General features: G+C 35.5%; 1 protein-coding gene across 10 annotated transcripts in view; it reads right to left on the bottom strand.

Annotated features, from left to right (window-relative positions):
• CNTRL (centriolin) overlaps nucleotides 1-23649 on the bottom strand; it is an 88760-nt gene that overhangs the window by 58474 nt on the left and 6637 nt on the right. For 4 of the 10 annotated variants that reach the window (XM_082402181.1, XM_082402190.1, XM_082402186.1 and 1 more), the window contains exons 2-9: nucleotides 23054-23301; nucleotides 20360-20490; nucleotides 16819-16949; nucleotides 15309-15450; nucleotides 13156-13342; nucleotides 7174-7370; nucleotides 3179-3235; nucleotides 948-1067 (exon numbers count right to left, since the gene is read on the bottom strand). In XM_082402181.1, coding sequence (XP_082258307.1) covers nucleotides 948-1067; nucleotides 3179-3235; nucleotides 7174-7370; nucleotides 13156-13342; nucleotides 15309-15450; nucleotides 16819-16949; nucleotides 20360-20490; nucleotides 23054-23270 — 1182 coding nt within the window. In that variant the 5' untranslated portion in view covers nucleotides 23271-23301. Of the gene's footprint in view, nucleotides 1-947; nucleotides 1068-3178; nucleotides 3236-4760; nucleotides 7371-13155; nucleotides 13343-15308; nucleotides 15451-16818; nucleotides 16950-20359; nucleotides 20491-23053; nucleotides 23302-23649 lie in introns of those variants that run through there. The other 6 variants (XM_082402184.1, XM_082402185.1, XM_082402188.1 and 3 more) reach the window with 6 other exon arrangements.

Genomic DNA, 23649 nt, shown 5'->3' with positions numbered 1-23649 from the left:
AATTAATAAGTAACTGTTATGCAGTCGAGTGACATTATTCATTACATTAATGAAGAATATATCACAGAATTGCCTAAATAGTAATCCTACATACACAGAAGTTAAAAAATATATATAATTCTTTTATCTTATTCTTAATATACTAAAAAGGAACTAGAACAAAAAATGGTCTCAAAAGGCTTACTCCTCCTATCCTCGAAGAGTGAGCTGGATTGACTAAGGAAGTGCCTACAGTTATGTGTTTTTTTTTGTTGTTGTTGTTGTTTTTAGCACTGCTGTATCTCTCAAATCAGAAATCTACATGTTTTATTTTGGTTTCTTGGCTGACATATAAGTAAAATCTCAGTCTAATAAATTTTAAATGTTGAATTTTTACTAAAATAATTTTTCATAAAAATTTAGTATTTAGTATTTACTAAATACTAAATTTTTACTAAATCATATTTGATATGATATTTTATTATCATATATTATTTTACATGATATTGACTGGAGCTTGGAAGTTAAACAGTTCCCTGTTGCAGTGGCATTTATGGTATTTGTACAAATAATGGTTGACTAATAGTGAACCCACTGATTATTGAAAAAACAAAGTAGGGAGATGTCTATTCCATGGTCACTGAAGCAGGCAGTGCACTTTTCCTGGAGGTTTGGATTTAAGGAAGCTGATCAACCACACTCTTGAGTGAGGTAACTGAGGATTAGAAGGGCTGCTTATGGTTACAAATATGGATGTGGGCAAATATCCTCTCGGGGCTTTTACCCTCTTTTGGACACTGAGCCAAATAATTCACAGATTCAACCAAAATACTCTGCTGATATCTTCATAAGAAAAACATGGAGTGGTTATTGATAAAATCATTTGAACATCTCCACCACCCTGCCCTCCCCTGCCCCATTCTATGCTGGCTTTAACTGTGGATTACTACGAAATCAAAATAACTCACCTCTGATGGATAATAATTTAGTGGCTCAAATTTAGCATCAATTTTATAAAAAGCCAATTCCTGTTCCAGTTCATACTGTTTCTGACATGCTCGAGTTAGTTCCATGGTCTTCTGTCTTAGCTATTGGCCCAATTTGATATGAAACAACACATAGATTCAGTAAGTTAGTATAAAGGTACAGTGGTGTGGCAAGTTCTAATCATAACTGATAATTAGATTTTTAAAAATCTCACAGCAAATAGAATAACATTAAGAGCATTTTATCTTAATTCTAAAGTATTACAAAGAATGAAATACAAAATTATCATTTCATAAGAGATCACATAAAAGACCTTTGAAGTTTATATGTTATTTCAGGATACAATGAACAAAAGTTTTAAAAATCATTTAAATTTGCTTTATCCAAACATGAAAATAACTCTTTATCAATTATTTTTAAGTAACTAGTCTACTAAGTACCTGCTTCCTGATTTCCCAATAACTGGTACTAATTTATTTAACTGACTCATGACAGTTTCAAATCATGGATAGAAATGATATTTGACACTTATTACTAAGAAATTAGAAGGAGTGAGAAGGATGAAAATAGGAGATTGGTTTTAATTGTTGTACTGATGTTGCTGTAGTATTTTGGCTAATGGCATCTCAGTTTTAAGTGTTCTGAACATTATTCTTTGTAATGGAGGATAAGGGATGTGAATAAGCTCAATCAGATCCAAATATGGGACATTAAATTTTTAATAAAGTAATCCTACTGTAATTACAACTTTTTAGTTATTCTTAGAAATTTTAGGAGCTAGAAGAAAAATCATCTAATCTAACCTTCTGAATTTATAAATAAAGAAACTGAGTCCCAGATTGGTGAACTGACTTGTCAAAAGTTACATAATTAGGTTAGTGGCAGAAGTTAAATATTTTATTAACTACCAGTACCAGTCCCCTTTCTACTAAACCAACCCTTGAGTTCATTTCAAAGGTCCACTAAGTGATTTCTGCTTCTTCATTCCCCCCAGCGTCTGACAATAGATACCAGACAAAAAAAGGCATGCAGAAAAACTTCTTTAATATAAAAATGCAAGCTGAAGAAAATAAAACATAAACAAACATGAACATTTTACAAGGACCGTGAAATCAAAGTCGTGCACGATTTAGCTTTCAGTCACCTCCTGATTATCCATCCGAGTGGAAGTAAGGCTAACCTGGATAACAGGTAATTCTGACTACTCACTGTATGCCAGACACCATGCTAAGCATCTGACATATGCTATCTCACTGAATCTTCACAACTACCCTATGAGATGATAAAAGCTGTACAGAGAGGTTAAATAACTTGTCCAGTTGCACAGCTGGTAGTGGAAGAGGCAGAGTTCAGTTCCAAGTTTCCCGATTTCAAATCCGACACTCTATTATACTACACTGCCTTCGATGTCCTGCTGCAGGGTGTCAAGCACATTACCCACATTGATGCTTTCACTGAATGCTCACAAGTCCCTGAGTCTCCAGAAGGCAACTCACAACCAACAATGTCAACTAATCTTGGGCTTCTCTCCCTAAAGATCAGTGGCAGCAGGGACAAACAAAGGCAAATGTGACTGAACCATGGAGGCTATAGGGACTGGTCTCCGCAGGCAAATACAATTGACCCTTGAACAATGTGGGTTCGAACTGAGCAGGTCCACTTACACATACTTTTCAATAGTAAGTACTATAGTACTAGACAGTCGGTGGTTGGTTGAATCTGTGGATGCCGAGGAACTAAGGATATTGAGGACCAACTATAAGTTATACGTGGACTAACCCCTGTGTTGTTCAAGGCTCAACTTTAATAATGAATACTCTGTGCATCTTAAAGTACCTTTGTGTTTTTTACAGCAGTAGGCTTAGCATATAGTAAGCATTCAATAAATGTCCTTTGAAGAAATGCATAAATGGGAGCAAATTGGGAGTCAAGGCCCAGGAAAGTAGGCTAGTTACAGTATTAGCTGTGGATAATCAAGAGCTGACTGCAGTTAACATATTTACCAATAGGAAAAATGATACAAATTCTTTCCCCCACATTCAAATTCACTCTCCTATGTAAACAATCATTAAAAAAAATTATACATACACACAAGCACATTTCTCAAAAGGCAAGCCAGTTTCAAAACTTAAAATGTACATAAGGATATTAATACAAGTTTTCATGCAAACCATGAAAAACACAGTATACAATTCAGTCCTGAACAAACTACCTTTAAGGAAGAATAAAGAATCAGCAGAAAAGAGTCTGCAAGAAACCAAAACAAGGGCTAAAAGGAGAAAGAAGCAAACAGATACCATCACCTGGAGAATTCTAGAGAGTGAGGCTATAACAACATAAGCTGCTCTTTACTGACAACTTACCTTAGGAAGATATGGTTATTAATACCTGCATTATTCTTACATGGACACATTTTATCATCATTCTAATGGAGTTTCATATTTACCACCTTCCATTACTTAGCTTGATTCATTTCAAATCATTTTCACATTCATAACCTCACTTAGTCCTCACAACTCTGTGGGGCTGGCAGGACAGGTAAATCATCCTCATTTTAAAAATGAGGAAACAAGACCAGGAGTTTAAATAACTTGCAAAAAGACAATGAATAACATTAATATTAAAGTTAACATTCGTTGGTGGCAGGATAGGGGGACTATTACAGGTTAAATGGCCACCAGAAGTTTTCCTTCAATGTTACTATGCTTCATTTATAAGTTAATTGACTTACTACATGAGGAATTATTATATGAAACTAGAAAACATTATACAACTATAGGTGATATTTTCACCAGATATTCTGCATAAGATAATGGAAAATGTTTTTCAAATGTAGGCTCTTAGAATAAGACACAGAATTCTTTTTTTTTTTTTTAACATAGAATAGTCCTTTAGAATAATAAAAGAACTGGCAAAACAATATGAATTTGAAGAAGAAATACAAAATAGCTAAGAAATACATATGCAGTACTCAGCTCTCCAATACCTAAAGAAATGCGAAATTAAAGCAATGAGATTCCATTTTTTTCTATCCTATTTACATGTTCAAAATAATACTATCAAGTGGGGGATTGGGCTCTTTCACCCACTGCTATAGAAGTGTGAAGCAGTTATAAGCTTTTTGAGGGGTAACATTAATAGCTATCAAAATTTAAAAATTTAAAACTTATAGTGATTATGCTAAGGAATTACTAGCATGAATGCATAAGGCATATATATATATTTTCTCTATAGTATTGTTTCTAATAACAAAAAAGTGGAAGCAACTTAAATATTCATCAATAAGAGGTTAAATAAATCATGGAAAATCCGTATAGTGGAACATAATATAGACTTTGAAAAGAATTCATGTGTGTGTGCATATATGTGTGCACACATGTACACGTGAATGTATTTTTTTAACTTGGACAGCTGTCCAATGATATACTGTTTTGTAAAAATTAAGATGGCAGAATTTTAAAAAATATATAGTGAAATTTTTTTAAATCACAAAACATTCAAAAAAATATATATTTAATTACATATATACTATGTAATTACATATATATTGTATAAGCATAGAAAACAAAAAGGATACATATTAACCTCCAAGGAATGGGGTAGGGGAAGAGTGAAACCTTCATTTTCTACTACATACATTTGTGTTGTCTGAATTTGTTATAATAAACATATAGTAACTTTGTATATAAAGTGTTTTTAAATACTTAATGATAAAAGTAACATAATGACTCAAAAAGAGCACAGTCTGTCTTCTAACTGAAAACAGTTACAGGAAAAAAAACGAACAAAAACTGTTGACAATTTACAAAACATTTATTTACAGCATAAACATATCAACATAATAAACGAACAAAAGAGAAAACTAGGCAACTATAATAATCCATAATTTTGGGATAGCATACAAATATAAAATAAAATATTTTGCCATGACTTTCAATGGGTTGACTTAACGTGCACCAGGGAGTCAGCATACGGAAATCATAATTTTTTTTGTCTTAATTATTATTTTGTAATAATACAAGATGAATTCTACACTACAAAAAAGATCAATAACTCAGGAAAATTTATTAAATGTTCACAAATATCAAGTGATACCAAAATAAGTACTGTGTTTATTTTAAGTACTGTTTTATTTTTGTATTTTAAATACAACTGTTAAGTGATGGCACAAAGAGTTCACTGCTAAAATAAAACTGATTGTAATATGTCTTCAATGATTTAATTACTCATTAATCCACTCTATTATGGAATGGAGTGCAACAGATCTATGCATATTATAAGACCATTGATAATCACTGGATTATTAACATCATATATAATATGCCTTCAGAATACAGCAGACATATTTGAAAACTACCTTCAAATAAGAGGCATATGAAGGAAGCCACAAATGCTCCGAATGTTTGACTAACAGAGCTGGGAAAGCTGCCCTGTCTTTTATCATGTCCCCCTGAAAAAGAAGAGCTCAAGAAAGAGGTAATTAAGTAGTATCTGGATTTCAAGTAACAATTTCCCTCTCTATACAGAGGAGGGAACGCTTTTTTTTCTTGCTTAAAAATGTAAGTGCTTAGGCAGAATTCTCGTCAACAAATCAAGTAATTAAGCCAGAATGCCAATCTTGAAAGGGGGATGCCAAAAAAAAAAAAAAAAGATAACTGTATCAAGGATTCTATTAATTATATGAGAAATACAGTTCTCTAAGTTATGCACAGATCAGAAAAAGAACTGTCAAAAGAAAAAGAAAAGAGAGTACCAATAGCTATTTTTTTCTTCAAGGAAAGTAGACTAATAATTTTACAGAATCAAATTATCTAGGTTGAAAAGGGCTTTTAAGGTGATTTAGTCTATCTCCCTGACCAATGTTTTTTTTTATCTTTTCCCTAAACCCTGAGCACATGGCCTGTTTCAGTGATAGCGAACACATTCCAGAGTTATCACATTTTATCTCAAGACAGCTATTATACAGATTTCTTCTTCATTACTAAATGAAAAACTGTTTTCCTATAATTCTATTTGCCATTTCTTAATTTTATCTCTTGGTACCTTCATCAATAACTCCAGTCCCTCTTCCATGAAACAGTCCTTTGACTATCTGAAGGCAATCGTCACAGCTCGCTGGGTCTCCTCTTCTCCAGCCTGGACACCCCTGTTGCTTTGGCCACTCCTCAGACATGGTCTCAAGACCTTTGAAGCCTCTGGGTCAGGTACCTTCTGAAGACATGCTATCTAGTCCGTCTAAATCTTTCTCTTTTAAAATACCTTTTCTACCTATTCAACCGTAAAGCCAAATTATTTAAAATTTAAACATTAAAGATATGCATATACGGCAATTTGAAAGTGCTCTATAATTCTACTCCCCTAAAATAACTGCTGTCAAGAATTTGGTATACATTCTACCATTTGACTTACACATACTTATACTATTATATACTTCCTTTATATATAGGACCATACTTGATATACAGCTTGCCTTTTTTCATATAGCAATATATGTTAGACATCTTTCCATATGAGGATATACAGCTCTACCTTCCTTTGATAAGAACACTATTATTCTACCACATGGATATCCACTGAGGGACATTTTAGTTATTCTCAATATTTTGCTAATATAGACAATAATGTAGTCAATGTCCTTGTATATATATGTGTATATGTATATTTATATACATATATGCATGTATCTACATATATAATATCTTTATACATTCTTGCTACCATTTCTACAGACTATATTATTAGAAATATATTATACTGTAACTATTACATAATAACCAATAAATAATATAAATATTATATACAATATTTCCAATATATAGGACATAGGGTACGTCCATTTAAATTTGGATAATTTTGCCAAATTGCTTTCTAAAAGTTTTTGCCAACATACAGTCTCACCAACAGTGTTGTTGTTTAAAAAAATACAGACATCTAAGGGCAGTCTGACCAGCTCCCCGTGGTGTGGGGCTTCATCTTCCTCACTTGTTCTGGGTATCATACTTTCACGGCTCAAGACAGTATGCATCTTTTGGGCAGCCACACCATACAGTGTGCAGTCAACTACAACCTGTCAAACCTGTTGCACATATTTCTGTTAAACCACATCTTCCCCATTTTATAGTCAGGAAGTTGTGTTTTCAGACCTAAGAACAAAGAATTTTCTATTTCAAGAGAATATAGTCAAGGCAATGTAAAATACGGTCTTACCAGTTCATTTTTCGTGTTTAGGTTACTCTCTAGCTCCTCACAGCTCTGTTTTTGTGACATGGCTTCCTCTTTTAATGATTTGTTCAACTTATCTTGATTTTTAATTTCCTCGAGGAACCTTGTTTGTTTGCTTTTAAGCTCTTCAGTTTCCATCACCTTCTTCTCCAGGTCTCTTTCCAGTCTTTCTACCTCTTCTGCTAGTACAAATTTAATAGTTTATTGATCATTATATTTTCTATTTGAAAAAACGTAAGACTATTTCTCGAATAATAGCAAAATAAGTCTTAGAATAGTATATATACAATTCTACTTTTAAAATTATTCACTATGGTTTTGGAAAAAAAGGTTATTTTGAGCTGGAAAGTGATTTCTATTAAGAGGTAAGAAGGTATTACCATGTGGATAACAATTTTAAAAGACAACACCTTAATTCCAAGTATTTAATTCAATTATTGTGTTGATAAGTGATGTTTTTTCCAGGTCTCCTAGAAAAAACATGCAATATTTTATTTGATATTAGTAATTACACTTTAAAGGATGCTGCAAGCATGTTTGCAAAATAAAATACTATGTTAACTTAAAAATCCTTCAAAGGCTTCCTATGATGCTTAGCATAGGATCCAAAAAGCTTACATAAAGAACTGACAAGACTTTTCATGATTTGGTCCCAAACTCCCTCTCCAGTCTCATTTTCAAGCATACATTTCCAAAACGATTCCACTTCTTCAGATCTGTGATGCCTATTCTCACCTGCAGGCTTTTTTTTTTTTTTTTAACATCTTTATTGGAGTATAATTGCTTTACAGTGGTGTGTTAGTTGCTGCTGTATTATAACAAAGTAAATCAGCTATACATATACATATATCCCCATATCTCCCCCCTCTTGCGTCTCCCTCCCACCCTCCCTATCCCACCCCTCTAGGTGGTCACAAAGCACCAAGCTGATCTCCCTGTACTATGTGGCTGCTTCCCACTAGCTATCTATTTTACATTTGGTAGTGTGTATATGTCCATGCCACTCTCTCACTTCGTCCTAGCTTGCCCTTCCCCCTCCCTGTGTCCTCAAGCCCATTCTCTAAGTCTTTATTCCTGTCCTGCCCCTAGGTTCTTCAGAACCATTTTTTTTAGATTCCATATATATATGTTAGCATACGGTATTTGCTTTTCTCTTTCTGACTTACTTCACTCTGTATGACAGGCTCTAGGTCCATCCACCCCACTACAAATAACTCAATTTCGTTTCTTTTTATGGCCGAGTAATATTCCGTTGTATATATGTGCCACATCTTCTTTATCCATTCATCTGTCGATGGACACTTAGGTTGCTTCCATGTCCTGGCTATTGTAAACAGAGCTGCAATGAACATTGTGGTACATGACTCTTTTTGAATTATGGTTTTCTCAGGGTATATGCCCAGTAGTGGGATTGCTGGGTCGTATGGTAGTTCTATTTTTTTTTTTTTTTCTTAAAAACGAGTCACAGATTGTGTATTTAAGTTTGTCTTTCCAGATTCACTTCTTTTTTTTTTTTTTAAGTATTTGTTTATTTATTTATTTATGGCTGTGTTGGGTCTTCGTTTCTGTGTGAGGGCTTTCTCTAGTTGTGGCAAGCGGGGGCCACTCTTCATCACAGTGCGCGAGCCTCTCACTATCGCGGCCTCTCTTGTTACGGAGCACAGGCTCCAGACGCGCAGGCTCAGTAATTGTGGCTCACGGGCCCAGCCGCTCCACGGCACGTGGGATCCTCCCAGACCAGGGCTCGAACCTGTGTTCCCTGCATTAGCAGGCAGATTCTCAACCACTGCGCCACCAGGGAAGCCCTGGTAGTTTTATTTTTAGTTTTTGAAGGAACCTCCATACTGCTCTCCATAATGGCTGTATCAATTTACATTCCCACCAACAGTGCAAGAGGGTTCCCTTTTCTCCACACCCTCTCCAGCATTTACTGTTTGCAGATTTTTTGATGATGGCCATTCTGACTGGTGTGAGGTGATACCTCATTGTAGTTTTGATTTGCATTTCTCTAATGATTAGTGGTGTTGAGCATCCTTTCATGTGTTTGTTGGCAATCTGTATATCTTCTTTGGAGAAATGTCTATTTAGGTCTTCTGCCCAATTCGGATTGGGTTGTTTGTTTTTTTGATATTCAGCTGCATGAGCTGCTTGTATATTTTGGAGATTAATCCTTTGTCAGTTGCTTCGTTTGCAAATATTTTCTCCCATCCTGAGGGTTGTCTTTTTGTCTTATTTATGGTTTCCTTCGCAGTGAAAAAGCTTTTAAGTTTCATTAGGTCCTATTTGTTTATTTTTGTTTTTATTTCCATTTCTCTAGGAGGTGGGTCAAAAAGGATCTTGCTGTGATTTATGTCATAGAGTGTTCTGCCTATGTTTTCCTCTAAGAGTTTTATAGTGTCTGGTCTTACCTTTAGGTCTTTAATCCATTTTGAGTTTATTTTTGTATATGGTGTTAGGGAGTGTTCTACTTTCATTCTTTTACATGAGGCTGTCCAGTTTTCCCAGCACCACTTATTGAAGAGGCTGTCTTTTCTCCATTGTATATTCTTGCCTCCTTTATCAAAAATAAGGTGACCATAGGTGCGTGGGTTTATCTCTGGGCTTTCTATCCTCTTCCGTTGATCTATATTTCTGTTTTTGTGCCAGTACCATACTGTCTTGATTACTGTAGCTTTATAGTATAGTCTGAAGTCCAGGAGCCTGATTCCTCCAGCTCCGTTTTTCTTTCTCAAGATTGCTTTGGCTATTCAGGGTCTTTTGTGTTTCCATACAAATTGTGAAAATTTTTGTTCTAGTTCTGTGAAAAATGCCATTGGTAGTTTTATAGGGATTGCATTGAATCTGTAGATTACTTTGGGTAGTATAGTCATTTTCACAATGTTGATTCTTCCAATCCAAGAACATGGTATATCTCTCCATCTGTTTGTATCATCTTTAATTTCTTTCATCAGTGTCTTATAGTTTTCTGCATACAGGTCTTTTGTCTCCTTAGGTAGGTTTATTCCTAGGTATTTTATTCTTTTTGTTGCAATGGTAAATGGGAGTGTTTCCTTAATTTCTCTTTCAGATTTTTCATCATTAGTGTATAGGAATGCAAGAGAATTCTGTGCATGAATTTTGTATCTTGCTACTTTACCAAATTCATTGATTAGCTCTAATAGTTTTCTGGTAGCATCTTTAGGATTCTCTATGTATAGTATCATGTCATCTGCAAACAGTGACAGCTTTACTTCATCTTTTCCGATTTGGATTCCTTTTATTTCCTTTTCTTCTCTGATTGCTGTGGCTAAAACTTCCAAAACTATGTTGAATAACAGTGGTGGGAGTGGACAACCTTGTCTTGTTCCTGATCTTAGAGGAAATGGTTTCAGTTTTTCACCATTGAGAATGATGTTGGCTGTGGGTTTGTCATATATGGCCTTTATTATGTTGAGGTAAGCTCCCTCTATGCCTACTTTCTGGAGGGTTTTTATCATAAATGGGTGTTGAATTTTGTCGAAAACTTTTTCCACCTGCAGGCTTTTATTCACACCTTCTCCCTGGAACTGTCTTCCTCTATCTCCTACTGGCCTATTTTGCATCCTCCAGGTCTTAGTTTTAAAAACCATTCTGAGAAGCCTGCCCTGACTCTACCCTCCCCAGGTTGGACGCTTCTCAGGGATGCTATGATGCCACCCTGCACCTCTGCTGCAGTCCTCATCACAGAGGGAGTTGGAAAATGTGATCAAAAAGCTTGGCTGTCTGCCTTCCCCACTAAAGTTTTGCAAAAGCAGAAACTGCATCTATCTGTATTACAACTGGATCCCAAGAGCTCAGCATCACTAAAAGCTCTTAATTAACATTCAAAGTTGTGAATGAATTATAAGTACTTTAAACATGTCCCCCAACAGTATATTTATATAATGACTTCCCTTTGCATTATTTATATTTTTTAATGATTCCAAAACATCAACTTCTGGGTAACAAATGTTGAGGTAGGGGGATCCGAAACAAATAAAAATCTACCACATTTCTCAAGTATTGGATCAAACCATATGAAACTGCTGTTTTTATAAGTCAAAATGGACTAACATCAATTTCAAATGGTTGAACATACAGGCTCATGCCCTAACATTATCGTGTTAGGCTACTTCATATACCTTCCTCTTCCCTTCAAACCTCCCATACTCCTTCTATTTTCTTTTTCTTCCAATCTTTTTTTTAAAGTAATTTTTATTGGAGTATAGTTGCTTTGCAACGTTGTACTCCTTCTATTTTCTTTCTCAGCTGATGACCTCTTATTTTATTGAGAAAACAGAAACCCCACCAGTGGGAACTTCCTCATCTTCCTACCACCAAGGCAACAAAACTACCCATACCTACACGCATCTTCTCTCCCTTCTGATGGAGAAAGTGTCCCATCCCTCTTATCAACAGAATCTTTCCTCTTTTTTTCTGATCTCATCTCCTTGTCTTCTCAAGGACCAAAAGAACTAAGCCACGATTTGTCTCTCCACTCCGCTCTTGAATATTTTCTGTTGCTTTGATTACTAGCTTTGAGGTTTATTGCACTTGCTTCTCCATTTCCTGGTTGGAAGCTACTGGTGAAATTTTTTTAAACTTAATTTTAAAAATTCATTTATTAGGTACTAGGGGAGGAAGCTGTGGGAGGCAATTTCAAATCTTTACCCAAATGTCTCCCTCCCATTCAGTCTTCAATCTATAATCTAGCATTTGTCCCAGCCACACCTTAACTGCTCTTGTCAAGCTCATCATCATGTTGTCAATCTAAAGCACTTCTCTGTGCTCATCTTTCTTCTTCATGTCGCAGCGACATTCAACATAGCTGACCACTTTCTCTTTTGAAATCTTCTCTGAGCTTCTGCAACCCACTATTTCCTGGTTTTCTCCTACCTTGCTGGCCTCTCTTTCTCAGTTTTCTTAACTGGCTCCTCTTCATGCTCTTCCAAACCCCTGCCTGAGTGAGCTAGTTGATTCTGGTGGAATTAAATATTATTTTTATGCTGATGAATCCCAAATTTATATCTCTAGGACAGATCTCTTGAACTCCAGACTCATATTTCTGATTCTCTTCTTGGTTGTCTCACAGACATTCAAACTCAGCATTCTGAGTTCTCCCATTTTCCAAAACAATACTACCATCCAACCACTTACTCAAGCCAGAAGCTTGGAGATTATCCAATCCAATAGAAAGTGCTGCTGATTCTACTCCCAAAGCTGATCCGTCTATTCCACATCTACCACCTAAATACAGGCCACCAACATTTCTAAGGCAATAGCCTTTTAACATGTCCCTTTATCTCTATTTTGCCCTGCTTCAAATCATTCTCCATCCAGCATCAAAAATAATCTTAATATATAAACCCCCGCTTAAAAGTTGTCAGTGGCTTTCCACTGCACCTGGAATAAAATCCAAACCCCAAGGCCCTGTGCCATCTCTCCCCTCCCCATCTCTCCAAACTTTTACCTGAGCTATTCTCCAGTCATACTGATCTTCTTTCTGTCTCTTAACTCACCAGGGTCTTTCCAATCTCAAAGTACAAGCTGCTCCCTCTCCCGCAGGCCTTTCTTCACATGACGAATCCTCTCCTGCCTTTGCCTTCAGCTTATATGTCACTTCCTCAGAGAGCCATTCCTTTACACCACTTTCCAAAAAGGGGGTTCTCCGCTGTTACTTTATCTGGGTTTACTTGTTTTTTTGTCTGTCTTCTCCACTAAAACACAAACTGCACGAAGGCCAGTACCTTATGTCTTGATCACCATTATATCTTTAGTGCCAGATACAGTGCCTGGCTCACAGTACATGCCTAATGAATATTTGCTGAGTTCATTGATTTATGGTGCCACTGTCTATGCAAATTTTAATAGCATTATAAAGTTCATAATAAGTATATTTTTTCTGGATAATTTCTGAAAATAAATTCCTCTCCCACCCAAATTTAGTTTTTTAAAAATATGTCACCTCACCTAAACTGAATCTCTCAAAAGCTTCCTGTCTGTCCTGAGTGGTTACTGGCTGACCTTCCAAACTTTCCAGTGAACGGAGGTGAAAAATGGTGAACTGGAGGTAATGAGGAAGGGTCACAACTGGATTTTCAGCTAGGATCACAGAAGTCAAATCTTGAAGTGGTTTCAATTTGCTTACATCTTGGAGCTGAAATGATAGGTAACATTATAATTGGTATAACTGAATTTAAAAATCATAAACATCAAGATGTTAAAAACATAAAAAATAAATAAATAAAATAAAAATCATAAACATACCTAAGGGAAGTAATAAATCAAGGAAATTGCTATTAACATGGCAAGGAACCTATTCATGAAACCTATTATCCAAAAGTAGTGGTTTGAAGGGAGAAAAAGAAAGGAGTATTTGAGAATCTAAAATGTATCAAGGGCAATATTAGGCATTTTCCATATACCATTTTAACTGTGACTTCTCACAAAAACCTATGATATAGGAACCATCTTAATTTTCTAGGTGATGAAACTGAGGTTCAAAGAATTTAGGTGACTTGCTCAAAGCTCAGAGGTTATATGTGAATGAAATAGGATTTGAATTCAAGACTGTGAAACTCTAACCCTATTATCTTTTCAGTATGCTGATTGAACAAATCAAAAATATAAATGGCTATAAAAAAGGAGTTTGGTAAATCTTCAGGTAACAGTTATACTTGATAGTTAAAAGAAATAAGGATACATAGAGACACTCACGGTTCTGAAGTCAGATTTTTACATTTACCCAAAGAGGGATTTTAAAAGGTTGAGAAACACTACTACCAATAGCTAGTATAAATAAATCTCTCCCAAGTGGATGTGCACTCTTACTGAAGCCAATGTCAAATATGAACTGGGATAAGAAGGTCTTACAAAATTAGAAATAATAATAAATATTTATTAAATGATTTTCCTGTTAACAGTCCTATCTAGGGATCAGCTACTTTTGGAACATGTGTGGCAAATTTTAAATAGATTCATGGCTACCTCCTCCCATCACCCCATAAGCTCCAAGAGCTCCAAGGTGATGCTGGGTAACATGGCGTGGGGCTTGGGCTCTGAGGTTCTTGGGCTGTCACAGTGAAATGGTAGAGTCACCTTACCAGATCTTTATAAGATGAAATGAGAAAGCATAAACATTGCACAGCATTAAACAAATGTTATTTATTATTATTGGCTTCTACTGGTGAAAGTTTAAAATACTACATACCTCTAATGCTGTATTCCTTACAGTTTTTAAAGTATTTTCACATCTATCATTTCATCTGAGCCCCATACCACTTCTGTAAAGAAGGCAGGGCAGGGACTGTTTTCTCTAATTTAAACAGTGAGTTTTAGAGAGATGAAAGATTCTCCAAAGGTCACAGAAGCAAAGCCTAGACCCACATTGGAAGTCACATCTTTTATTTTCTATTCTAAGACTTAAGTTCTTTAAATTATAGCAGGATTGTACCAGTTTTAATACAGATTTAAGTAAATTAATGTTTTTACTTTGCAATGCTTATTGAATATCTAACTGTATAAATATCACAAGGAAATCATAAAATATACTCCAGAGAAAAATACACATCATTATTAGCTTATGTGAACCACGAAAACAAAGTTGCCCTACTATAAAAAGCTAGTGATTAACACTTCTTGTAACACCTAACATTATAATCAAGATTAATTCAGATTAATTCACAAGTTTGAAAAAAAGAACTCTGCTCTAGGCATTCAGTGACATGGACTCTGGCACAAGTTGAATGACTTTGGGTAAGAGAGTTAACCTCTCTGAGACTTTATTTGAAAATGGGAATAAGACAATGGTACCTAACTCACAGAATTATAAAAATAATCCCTGCACTGTCTCCTTAACAAGAGTATTTTGAGGCTCAAATGAAATGAAAGATGGGAAAATGCTAAGAGGTCAACTTTTAGTTACCATGGAACCATGCAAAACCAGGACTGCCTATATTTAATTACCATAGAGAATACTAGGTTATGTCTGAATTTGATGTTTGGTCAAAGGACCAAGGACATTAGAAGAAGTCCCATTTTAAAAAAAACTTATAGATTTTAATCTTTTTGCTTCAACAAGTCCAAAAATTTTTTAAATATTCTTGCTACTTTGAATAACTTACCGATGATATCTTGTTGCCTTTCAGATTGAGGACTCGCAAACATTTTAACTTCTTCCCTAACCATACTGGAATATGTTCAATTTCATTTCCCGCAAGGTTTAGCTTTTGCAGATTATGCATATTTTCTATACCTTCAATTTTGCTGGAAACCAAAGGGTAAAATCAAACTTAGTAAGTACAATGATAGTGCCCCTCCATTGTATTTTAAAAATAAACAGGCTTGGTTTTATGTGGAGTTACTTTCCATAATTATAATTTATAAATGAGAATTTAAAGAGTGGCTAAAAACAAATTTACCAGAACAGCTCTGGTAAACTCTTCATTACTGTGTGTGCCCAGGAATCCCACCTATCCTACTATCAGACTTTAAGATCCCACAACACAGAAGAGTCTGTCCGTAGCTTTCTCACTAACCACTGTGAAGACTACTAGTGGACAGCAAGGGGAGAGCTAGAAAGTTCAACAGCACACACTGTGCTATGTGCTACAGCCCTGCACAAGAACAAGATGTCCTTAATTATTACCTTAAATCATCACCAAAACATTAGCTATGCCAGCAGGATATGGCTGCCATTTTGAGCTGGTGGACCCCCAGAATGATACTGTATTTATGAACAAAAATATTTTAATCAGAATATTTAAATTAATAAAACATTATCACCCATATTGATGAATTTTCATGGATGAAATATTTTCCCAAGTTGATTCCAATTTAATTCCTTGGTCAATTCTTTATACTGGGCAAATATTTCCAAGCTTCTTTATTTTCAGTTTTGTTGAAATTATTTTCATCACAATCAATTTTTTTATACATACTTTACATTAAGGATTTGATTCATTAATCACTTTTTTTCCCATTTCATTTTTGCCATATTAGAGGTTTTGCTACTGTTAGTTGTTTTGTTCTCTGGCCATTATATATACCAAGTCTTATGTGGAGGGAAAATACATAGATATAAAGATTTTCAAGATTTGGTAATTGTATCATTTTGCCTATAACAAGTTTTCTATGTACATTTTTAGCCACTGTCAGTTTCATTATGTTTATTTCTCAGAGTAATATATATTATGAAGTGGAAACAAGATAGTGTGTATTTATTACAGCAATGAGCAAAGAACATTAGGATAAATACATAGGCTCAAAACAGGTTGAAATATCTTTAGGATCAAAATGACAGGGTTAAAACATTCTGCTTCATGCCACCTTTTTTAATGTGATAAGGCAGTTAATCAGACTATATCTGGGAAAACTTCCTGTCAAAAATGGAATTAAGATAAAATTTGGTACTCAAAAAATGTATCTCCTTCTTTGATAATGACAGGTATTATTCTGTACTTTAGTAATGTCAAAATATGACAGTTATCATATGTGAAGGGCTAGACTACAAATGAATAAGGATCAGAGTGCCTGCTCTTTCAAAGGATTCTTTCAGTTAACACAGCAGCATTAATCTACCTCTTTAACAAAGATGAGGACCCTGCAGTGCCACCCAAAGAAGTATTTACTTACCAGATTTTGTTATATGATAAGTTGAGCTCACGTAATTTCAACAGCTTGTCCACCTTCTCAATCTTCCCTATTAGATTATGGCTGAGATTCAGTATTTCAAGTTTAACACATTTTTCCAAATTTTCGATATACTAATTGGAAACAAATGAATAAATACTTTATATAACAGATGCCTCGACATAAGCACGACATATAAGCATGTGCTGATCAGTCACCAGAGACTAAGCCTTTACTGCTTCCCCGGAAAATCCGCTGGTGTGGCTCTCCTTGGCCAGGAGTGGCCACTCTCCCCAGGTCGCCAAACTCTCCTTGCCCCTCGGCGGACAACACTTCCTATGCACTAAGAAACTGAAGACTATCCAATGAGAATTTCCCCATCAATCCTTTTCTCCACCTCGACTTTTCTATGCCTCTCCCTTTCTCCCCTCTTCAAAGTTCAACTAGGTACTTACGCTCTTGCATAATCTCACCCATCTCTTCTCCTTGTGTGCCTATATCTCCAATCTCTTTCTCTCTCCTGGATCTTCCCCTCAAGTTTAAAAACAGTCACTTTTCAACAGATATTTATTTCCCACTCACTACATGTCAGATGTGGCACCGGGCAATGGCGATATACTGGTGAACCAGACAATTCCCCTGCTGCAGGAGCCTATGTTCAACATGCTCAGTCTCCTCTATATAATACAAATCACCTCACACCCAACTTGATTCCTACCAAGCTTTCATTTTATCACCCTTATTTGCCACCATGTTCTCATAAAAGTTGTGAATATTTGCTCACTCTGAGGCCTTCCATTCACTATTATTCTATTGGCAAAGCAATATATCTTCCACCCTTACTATGTATTCAAAAAGTTCTCTCCAAGATCACCATTCATTCATCCATTGCAACAAATATTTATCAAACATGGATTGATTATGTGTCAGGAGCTGTTCTAGGTACTGGAAATATGGAAAAACAGTGGTGAATAAGGAAAACAAGGTTCTTGATTTCATTCACAGGGAAAGCCAATAAACAAATAGAGAAACAAAATTTTCAGGCACTGAAGCACACTAACAAGAAAATAAAGGTAACGTGATGTGACAGAGTGCAAGGCACCAAGAGGGCAGATTTTGTCTGCTGTGTTCACTACTATAGTACTAGTGCCTGGCACATGGTAGGTGCTAAATAAATATCTATTGAGTGAAAGAATGAGAGAGAGTGACTGAGGAGAAGGTGGCTAACTGCAATTGGGTTGGTAAGAGAAGGCGTCACAGAGAGAGGAAGTGCATGGAGTTGAGACCCTAATAATAAGCCAGTTGTGTGAACATCTGAGGACAGAGAATACCAGGCAGAGAAAAAAATGCAGAGACCCTAAAAGAATGAACGTGGTTGGTTTGAGAAATAGAAGGAAGGGCTTTTTTAACTGCCAAATCAAATAACCTCTTCCTAGTTTTCATCCTATTTGCTGATTCGGTGACATTTTATAGCATATCCTTTCTGCCTGACGTTCTCTCTCCTTTGGCCCTCGTTCATCATACCCTTGGATCTTCTATTCCAACAGCCCCTTCGGACTTTTTCACTGGGTCTGTCTCTCCCACGTGCTCACTCTCTTTCTCTGATTCCCTCTCACTATTTCTCCTCTTAATCCTAGGCATTCTTCACACTAAGCTCTAAATTCCCAGAGATCAGAAACTAAGCTTATTGACTTCTGTATCTATTCCCACAGCCTAACATAATGCCTGGCATATAATAACCACACAGTAAAGATTTACTAACTTGATATTTCATTTTCACACCCTTTAAACTCCAGGATGTCTCCTTTTTTCCTTTTTAATTACACAAGACGTAAATATATTCTAATAAAAATTTCAAACAAACATAAAAAGCTCTCTTCATCAGGTCTCCAGGCCCCCATAAAAAATCGCACTGCTCAAAAGTAACCATTGTTAAGAGGCTGGTGTATATACATATAGGCCTTTCTATTCATTTACATCTATATATACATATATAGAAAAACAGAATTTTAAAAAATATATTTCGAGACCTTACTATACAAAATATTTTAGAATTTGTTTGTTCCATTTAAATATACTGGAACATTTTCCCACATTAATACATAGAGTTCCGGGGTTTTTTGGGTTTTGTTCTTGTCTTTCAAGAAACTTGATAGTATTTCATGGTATATTGCACGATAATTTTTTTAAGCAATCCCCTATTGACAGACATTTGGTTATTTCCAATTTTTCCATCTTAAATAATGCTTAATAAACATGGCTATTCAGATACTTTTGGATACGTGTGCAAATATTAATAGATATCAAGGAGTAGAACTGCTGTGTTGGTGAGTATAAACTCAGTAAGTATAAACTCAATTGCTGGATCAAACAAATACATGTGAAATTTTGATAAATACTAACAAACTGTTTTCCTAAAATGCTGTACCAATCTATACATCCACTAAGACCATATGAGAATACCCATTTCTCACGCCTTTCTGAACACTGAAATAATCTTTTTAATTCTTGTCCATCAGACATACAAGATGGAAAATGGCATCAAACTATTGTTCTACTTCACATCTCTTCGACATTAATGAAATTGAACATATTTTCATGTTAACATTAGCCATTTATAATATTTTTGTGAACAAACTGTTCATATCCTTTGCACATTTTCCATTTAGCTGTCTCTTTCTATTGAACTGTAGGTGCTCTATATATTATGTGGATATTGTTACATATGCTGGAAACACTATCTGCCAGCTTGTTTTTTGCTTTAACTTTTTAAAAGATATCATTCATTAAACACAACTTTTTAAGTTTTTTAAGTAAGCTAAATCTGTCAATATTTTTCTTTGTGGTATTAGGGTTGGTGTTTGCTTAGAAAGGGCTTCCCAACTCTAAGATTTAAAAATATATTCTCCTATATTCTTTCCTAATAATTTTATAGCACTTTTGTTGGTTGATTTTTGTTTCATTTTCATTAAGATTTTCAATCTTCTGGAATTAGTTTTTGTGACTAATGTAGTAGGCATCTAAGTTTATATTTCCAATTAAAAAATTAAGTTGTCTATTACAATGTGCTCATGCTGTATAGTTTATGAATAAAGTAGTAAACAGTCTAGACCAGGGATCAGCAAACTTCTGTAAAACGCCGAACAGTAAATATTTTTGGCTTTGTGAGACATAGTCTTTTTGACAACCACTTACCTCTGCTATTGTAGTGCAAAAACAGCCACAGACAATATGTAAACAAATGAGTGTAGCTCTGCTCCAATAAAACTTTATTAACAAAAATAGGCAGTAGGCCCAATGTGGCCTACAGGCTGTAGTTTGCTGACTCATTCTAGAGAGAATCAATAATGTATAGAATAATAGGAGCTTATGAATTTGAAGATGTCACACTTCTGATGGAGAACTTTCACTAGAAACAATAAAAGATCTGCAACAAATTCGGCGACATTAGGGTGCTGTAAATCTAATATACTCTTTTAAAAAAAATTTTAAAGCACATAAAAATTAAAAACAATGTCTGTATTCAGAAATGTTGGTAACCTACCCTAAATTTCTTGCCACCATCTTTAGAAAGTGAAAGGTTCAGAGATTTTACCAAGGCCAAATTGTCCTGTTTAGTAAGTTTTTTAACAAGGGCCTCGGTAATATATCGAACTCCTTCATGTGAATCAGCTTCTGAAATTACACAAACAGATCATTATCAGTAGAGGAAGACACGAATACTTTGAAAAACAAATTGTCTTGATGTTATATAACAAAAAAAAATTTTTAAGCCATGCAAATGTAAGAACAGCTGGCTAGTTCTAATTGCAATGTTTTAATAATAATATTTTACTTTGTAGCATTTCATAATAATGACAATAACAGTTATACTCTGTAAATATTAATTGTGTACAAGCTTTGTGCTAAATACTTTACATTTAAAAATTTAATCTGGGGACTTCCCCGGTGGCGCAGTGGTTAAGAATCCGCCTGCCAAGGTAGGGAACACGGGTTCGAGCCCTGATCTGGGAAGATCCCACATGCTGCGGAGCAACTAAGCCCGTGCGCCACAACTACTGAGCCTGCACTCTAGAGCCCGTGCGCCACAGCTCCTGAGCCCCTGTGCTGCAACTACTGAAGCCCGTGTGCCTAGAGCCCATGCTCTGCAACAAGAGAAGCCACCGCAATGAGAAGCCCGCGCACCACAACGAAGAGTAGCCCCCGCTCTGTGCAACTAGAGAAAGCCCGCGCGCAGCAATGAAGACCTAATGCAGACAAAAATAAAATTAATTAATTAATTTAAAAAATTTAATTTGTACAACAAACTTTTGGGATAGAAATTACTGTTCCCCTTTATAAAAGAAATTATAATAATTTATTCAAGATCTTGCAGCTAGAAATGTGCAAATCTAGGACTTGAACCTAGGCAGATGAATCTAAAACTTATACTTTTAATTATATGCAGCACTGAGGTTTTTAGCAGAATTTTAATGTTAGCTATTTTAAAATATATAAATATTGGCATTATTTAGTTGTTTGTTTTTTAAAATTCTAATCTAAAGTTCAAAAACACTGGAATTCTTAAAAATCCTCTGTGGTGCTCCAAGGACAATGGTGCTTCAAGGACAAAGAATGACCCTCCTTCAAAAAGTTTCAGCATTATACCCCCTACCGACTCTTAATCGCCTTCCCCACCATGTTGCCATGGTTACGAAATTCCTGAGCCCACCTGGGCGACGCCCACCTGGGCTACTGGGCCTGTCCCAAATAAGGAAAGGCATCTTCCCTTTCCCACTCCCACCCTACAGAAAGAAGGTATATGTGCCTCGACCAATCAGTAAATGAAATTTTCACCTAGGACCATTCCTTTGTTTTCTGGCTATAAAAGCTGATCAATAGCACATGTTTGGGCTCGACTCTCCCAGACTACTAGGAAGTCGGCCCAGTGTTCTAGCAGCAACCCTTCCCTCTAATAAATTCTATCTTCTTTACATTCTGCCTTGAGTCTGGAAATTCTTTTCCAACCCATGTTCAGACCACGACACCTCTTTTCCTATTTCTTTTTTATGGTAGGAAACTCAAATTTGTTGCTTTTTTAAATATAGAGGATCATAACATATTTTATAGAGATAAAGAACTAACTTAATGGATAGCACACCCTATCTTAAGACCTTCCTGGATATTGCAGTCACAGCTTGTTAAAGCCATGTTAGTATAGCACAGGGAACTCTACTCAGTATTCTGTAATGGCCTATATGGGAAAAGAATCTAAAAAAGAGTGGATATATGTATATGAATAACTGATTCATTTTGCTGTACACGTGAAACTAACACAACATTGTAAATCAACTATACTCCAATTAAAAAAAATTATTTTAAAAAAAGCTATGTTAAATTCTGCAAAAGCATCCAAAAAAAGAAAATTGCCTCTTGGTTCTTTCTTTATGAATCAAAGATAATTAATCCTGGGTTCAGATCCAGGCTGTGGGCCAAAGTTTCCCTATGATTACTCATAATAAGTTAATATATTTATTTTGGTTCAAAATAAAATAATTTTTAAAATTTGGGCCATTCTAGGAAAGACCATTTTCTAAAATATTAATCAAATTAGAAATAACAGTGTACCAACGGGCAGCAAGGGTACAGTCAACTCAAGGCTGACAATGTTTATTAATAAACACTGATCAATATTCAGGTCAACAGAGTTTGATGACTGTGATTTCATGACTTAGCAAAGAAATCACAAAGTTTTCTTTCACACTTAATCACATTATAGATACCCAGACTAAAAGAATGCTTTTAAGAAAAAATAAAAACCTTGGTGGAACATTTATATGTCCCTTATGTGGAAATCAGTCCATTCACAGATTGCTAATAAGCAAGATGTTAATAAGCAGACTGGAATAGCCCAGGGGTGGATAGCATTTTTATATTGAATTAAGGCACTCCATTCCAAAGTGAACAGATATTCAGATATATAACAGATATATTTGGCATATGAGCTTTAAGGCACTCTCCCACCACAGGAAATAAAGCTTCCTCTTTCAGGAAACTCCCTTCTCCTAACCCTTTCAGACATCTTCACCCTCACCCAGAAGCCTCCATCCTCCACTGTCCCTACACAATTTCTGTCAATAAAAACAATGGTTCAAGTTAGTAGTTGGATATATGTTACATTTGGACCAAAAATGTAAGTTGAATATTTTCCATCTGTACTTAACAGTATTTGGTGAAATTCTTAGGTTAAAAGCAATACCTTGATGGTCTTGGTAGTCCAAAAGCATAGTGTTTTCAGCTATAATCTCAACTTGCTCATACCCCTGTCTTCCAGAATGAAAAGGTAGAGTCTCGGATCCACTTAAAGGTGAAAGTGACCTAGATCTCATGTTGGACGTAAGAGATGATGGACTAGGAGAGTGAGATGATGGTGGCATCTTTGCTTTGGAAATTTTTTGCTGAGGACCTTTCTTCATTGCAAGAATAAAGCCAGGTATCCATCAAAACCTGTAAGAGTTTCCGGTATATTTAACAAGGTTAATTTTTAGAGCTATCAAAACTATTAATCTATTTCTAGAATTTTCAAGACTACAAAGTTATAAACTCAGAAGTTATAGATGCTAGAACCCAAACTACTCCAAGCTGTTGGGAGCAGACACTATTTCAGACATTGCTGATTACTTTACCAGAGGGAAAAGAGACCTCTAGAGGGTTCTGTACTGACAAATACTCCAGCCAGAAGCCTTACCTGTCATTACGGTTCTCAATTTATTGGACCAAACTGGTCACAATGTCTCTTCTACCCATAAGGGGTCCTAGATTGCAGGAAGGTGGAAATCCTTGGCAACCAGCAGT

This window comes from Balaenoptera borealis, assembly GCF_965194805.1.
Source record: "Balaenoptera borealis genome assembly, chromosome: 8".
NCBI classification, from domain to species: Eukaryota; Metazoa; Chordata; class Mammalia; order Artiodactyla; family Balaenopteridae; genus Balaenoptera; species Balaenoptera borealis.
The sequence above is the reverse complement of the archived record's forward strand: the minus strand, read 5'-3'. Positions and strand labels throughout refer to the sequence as shown.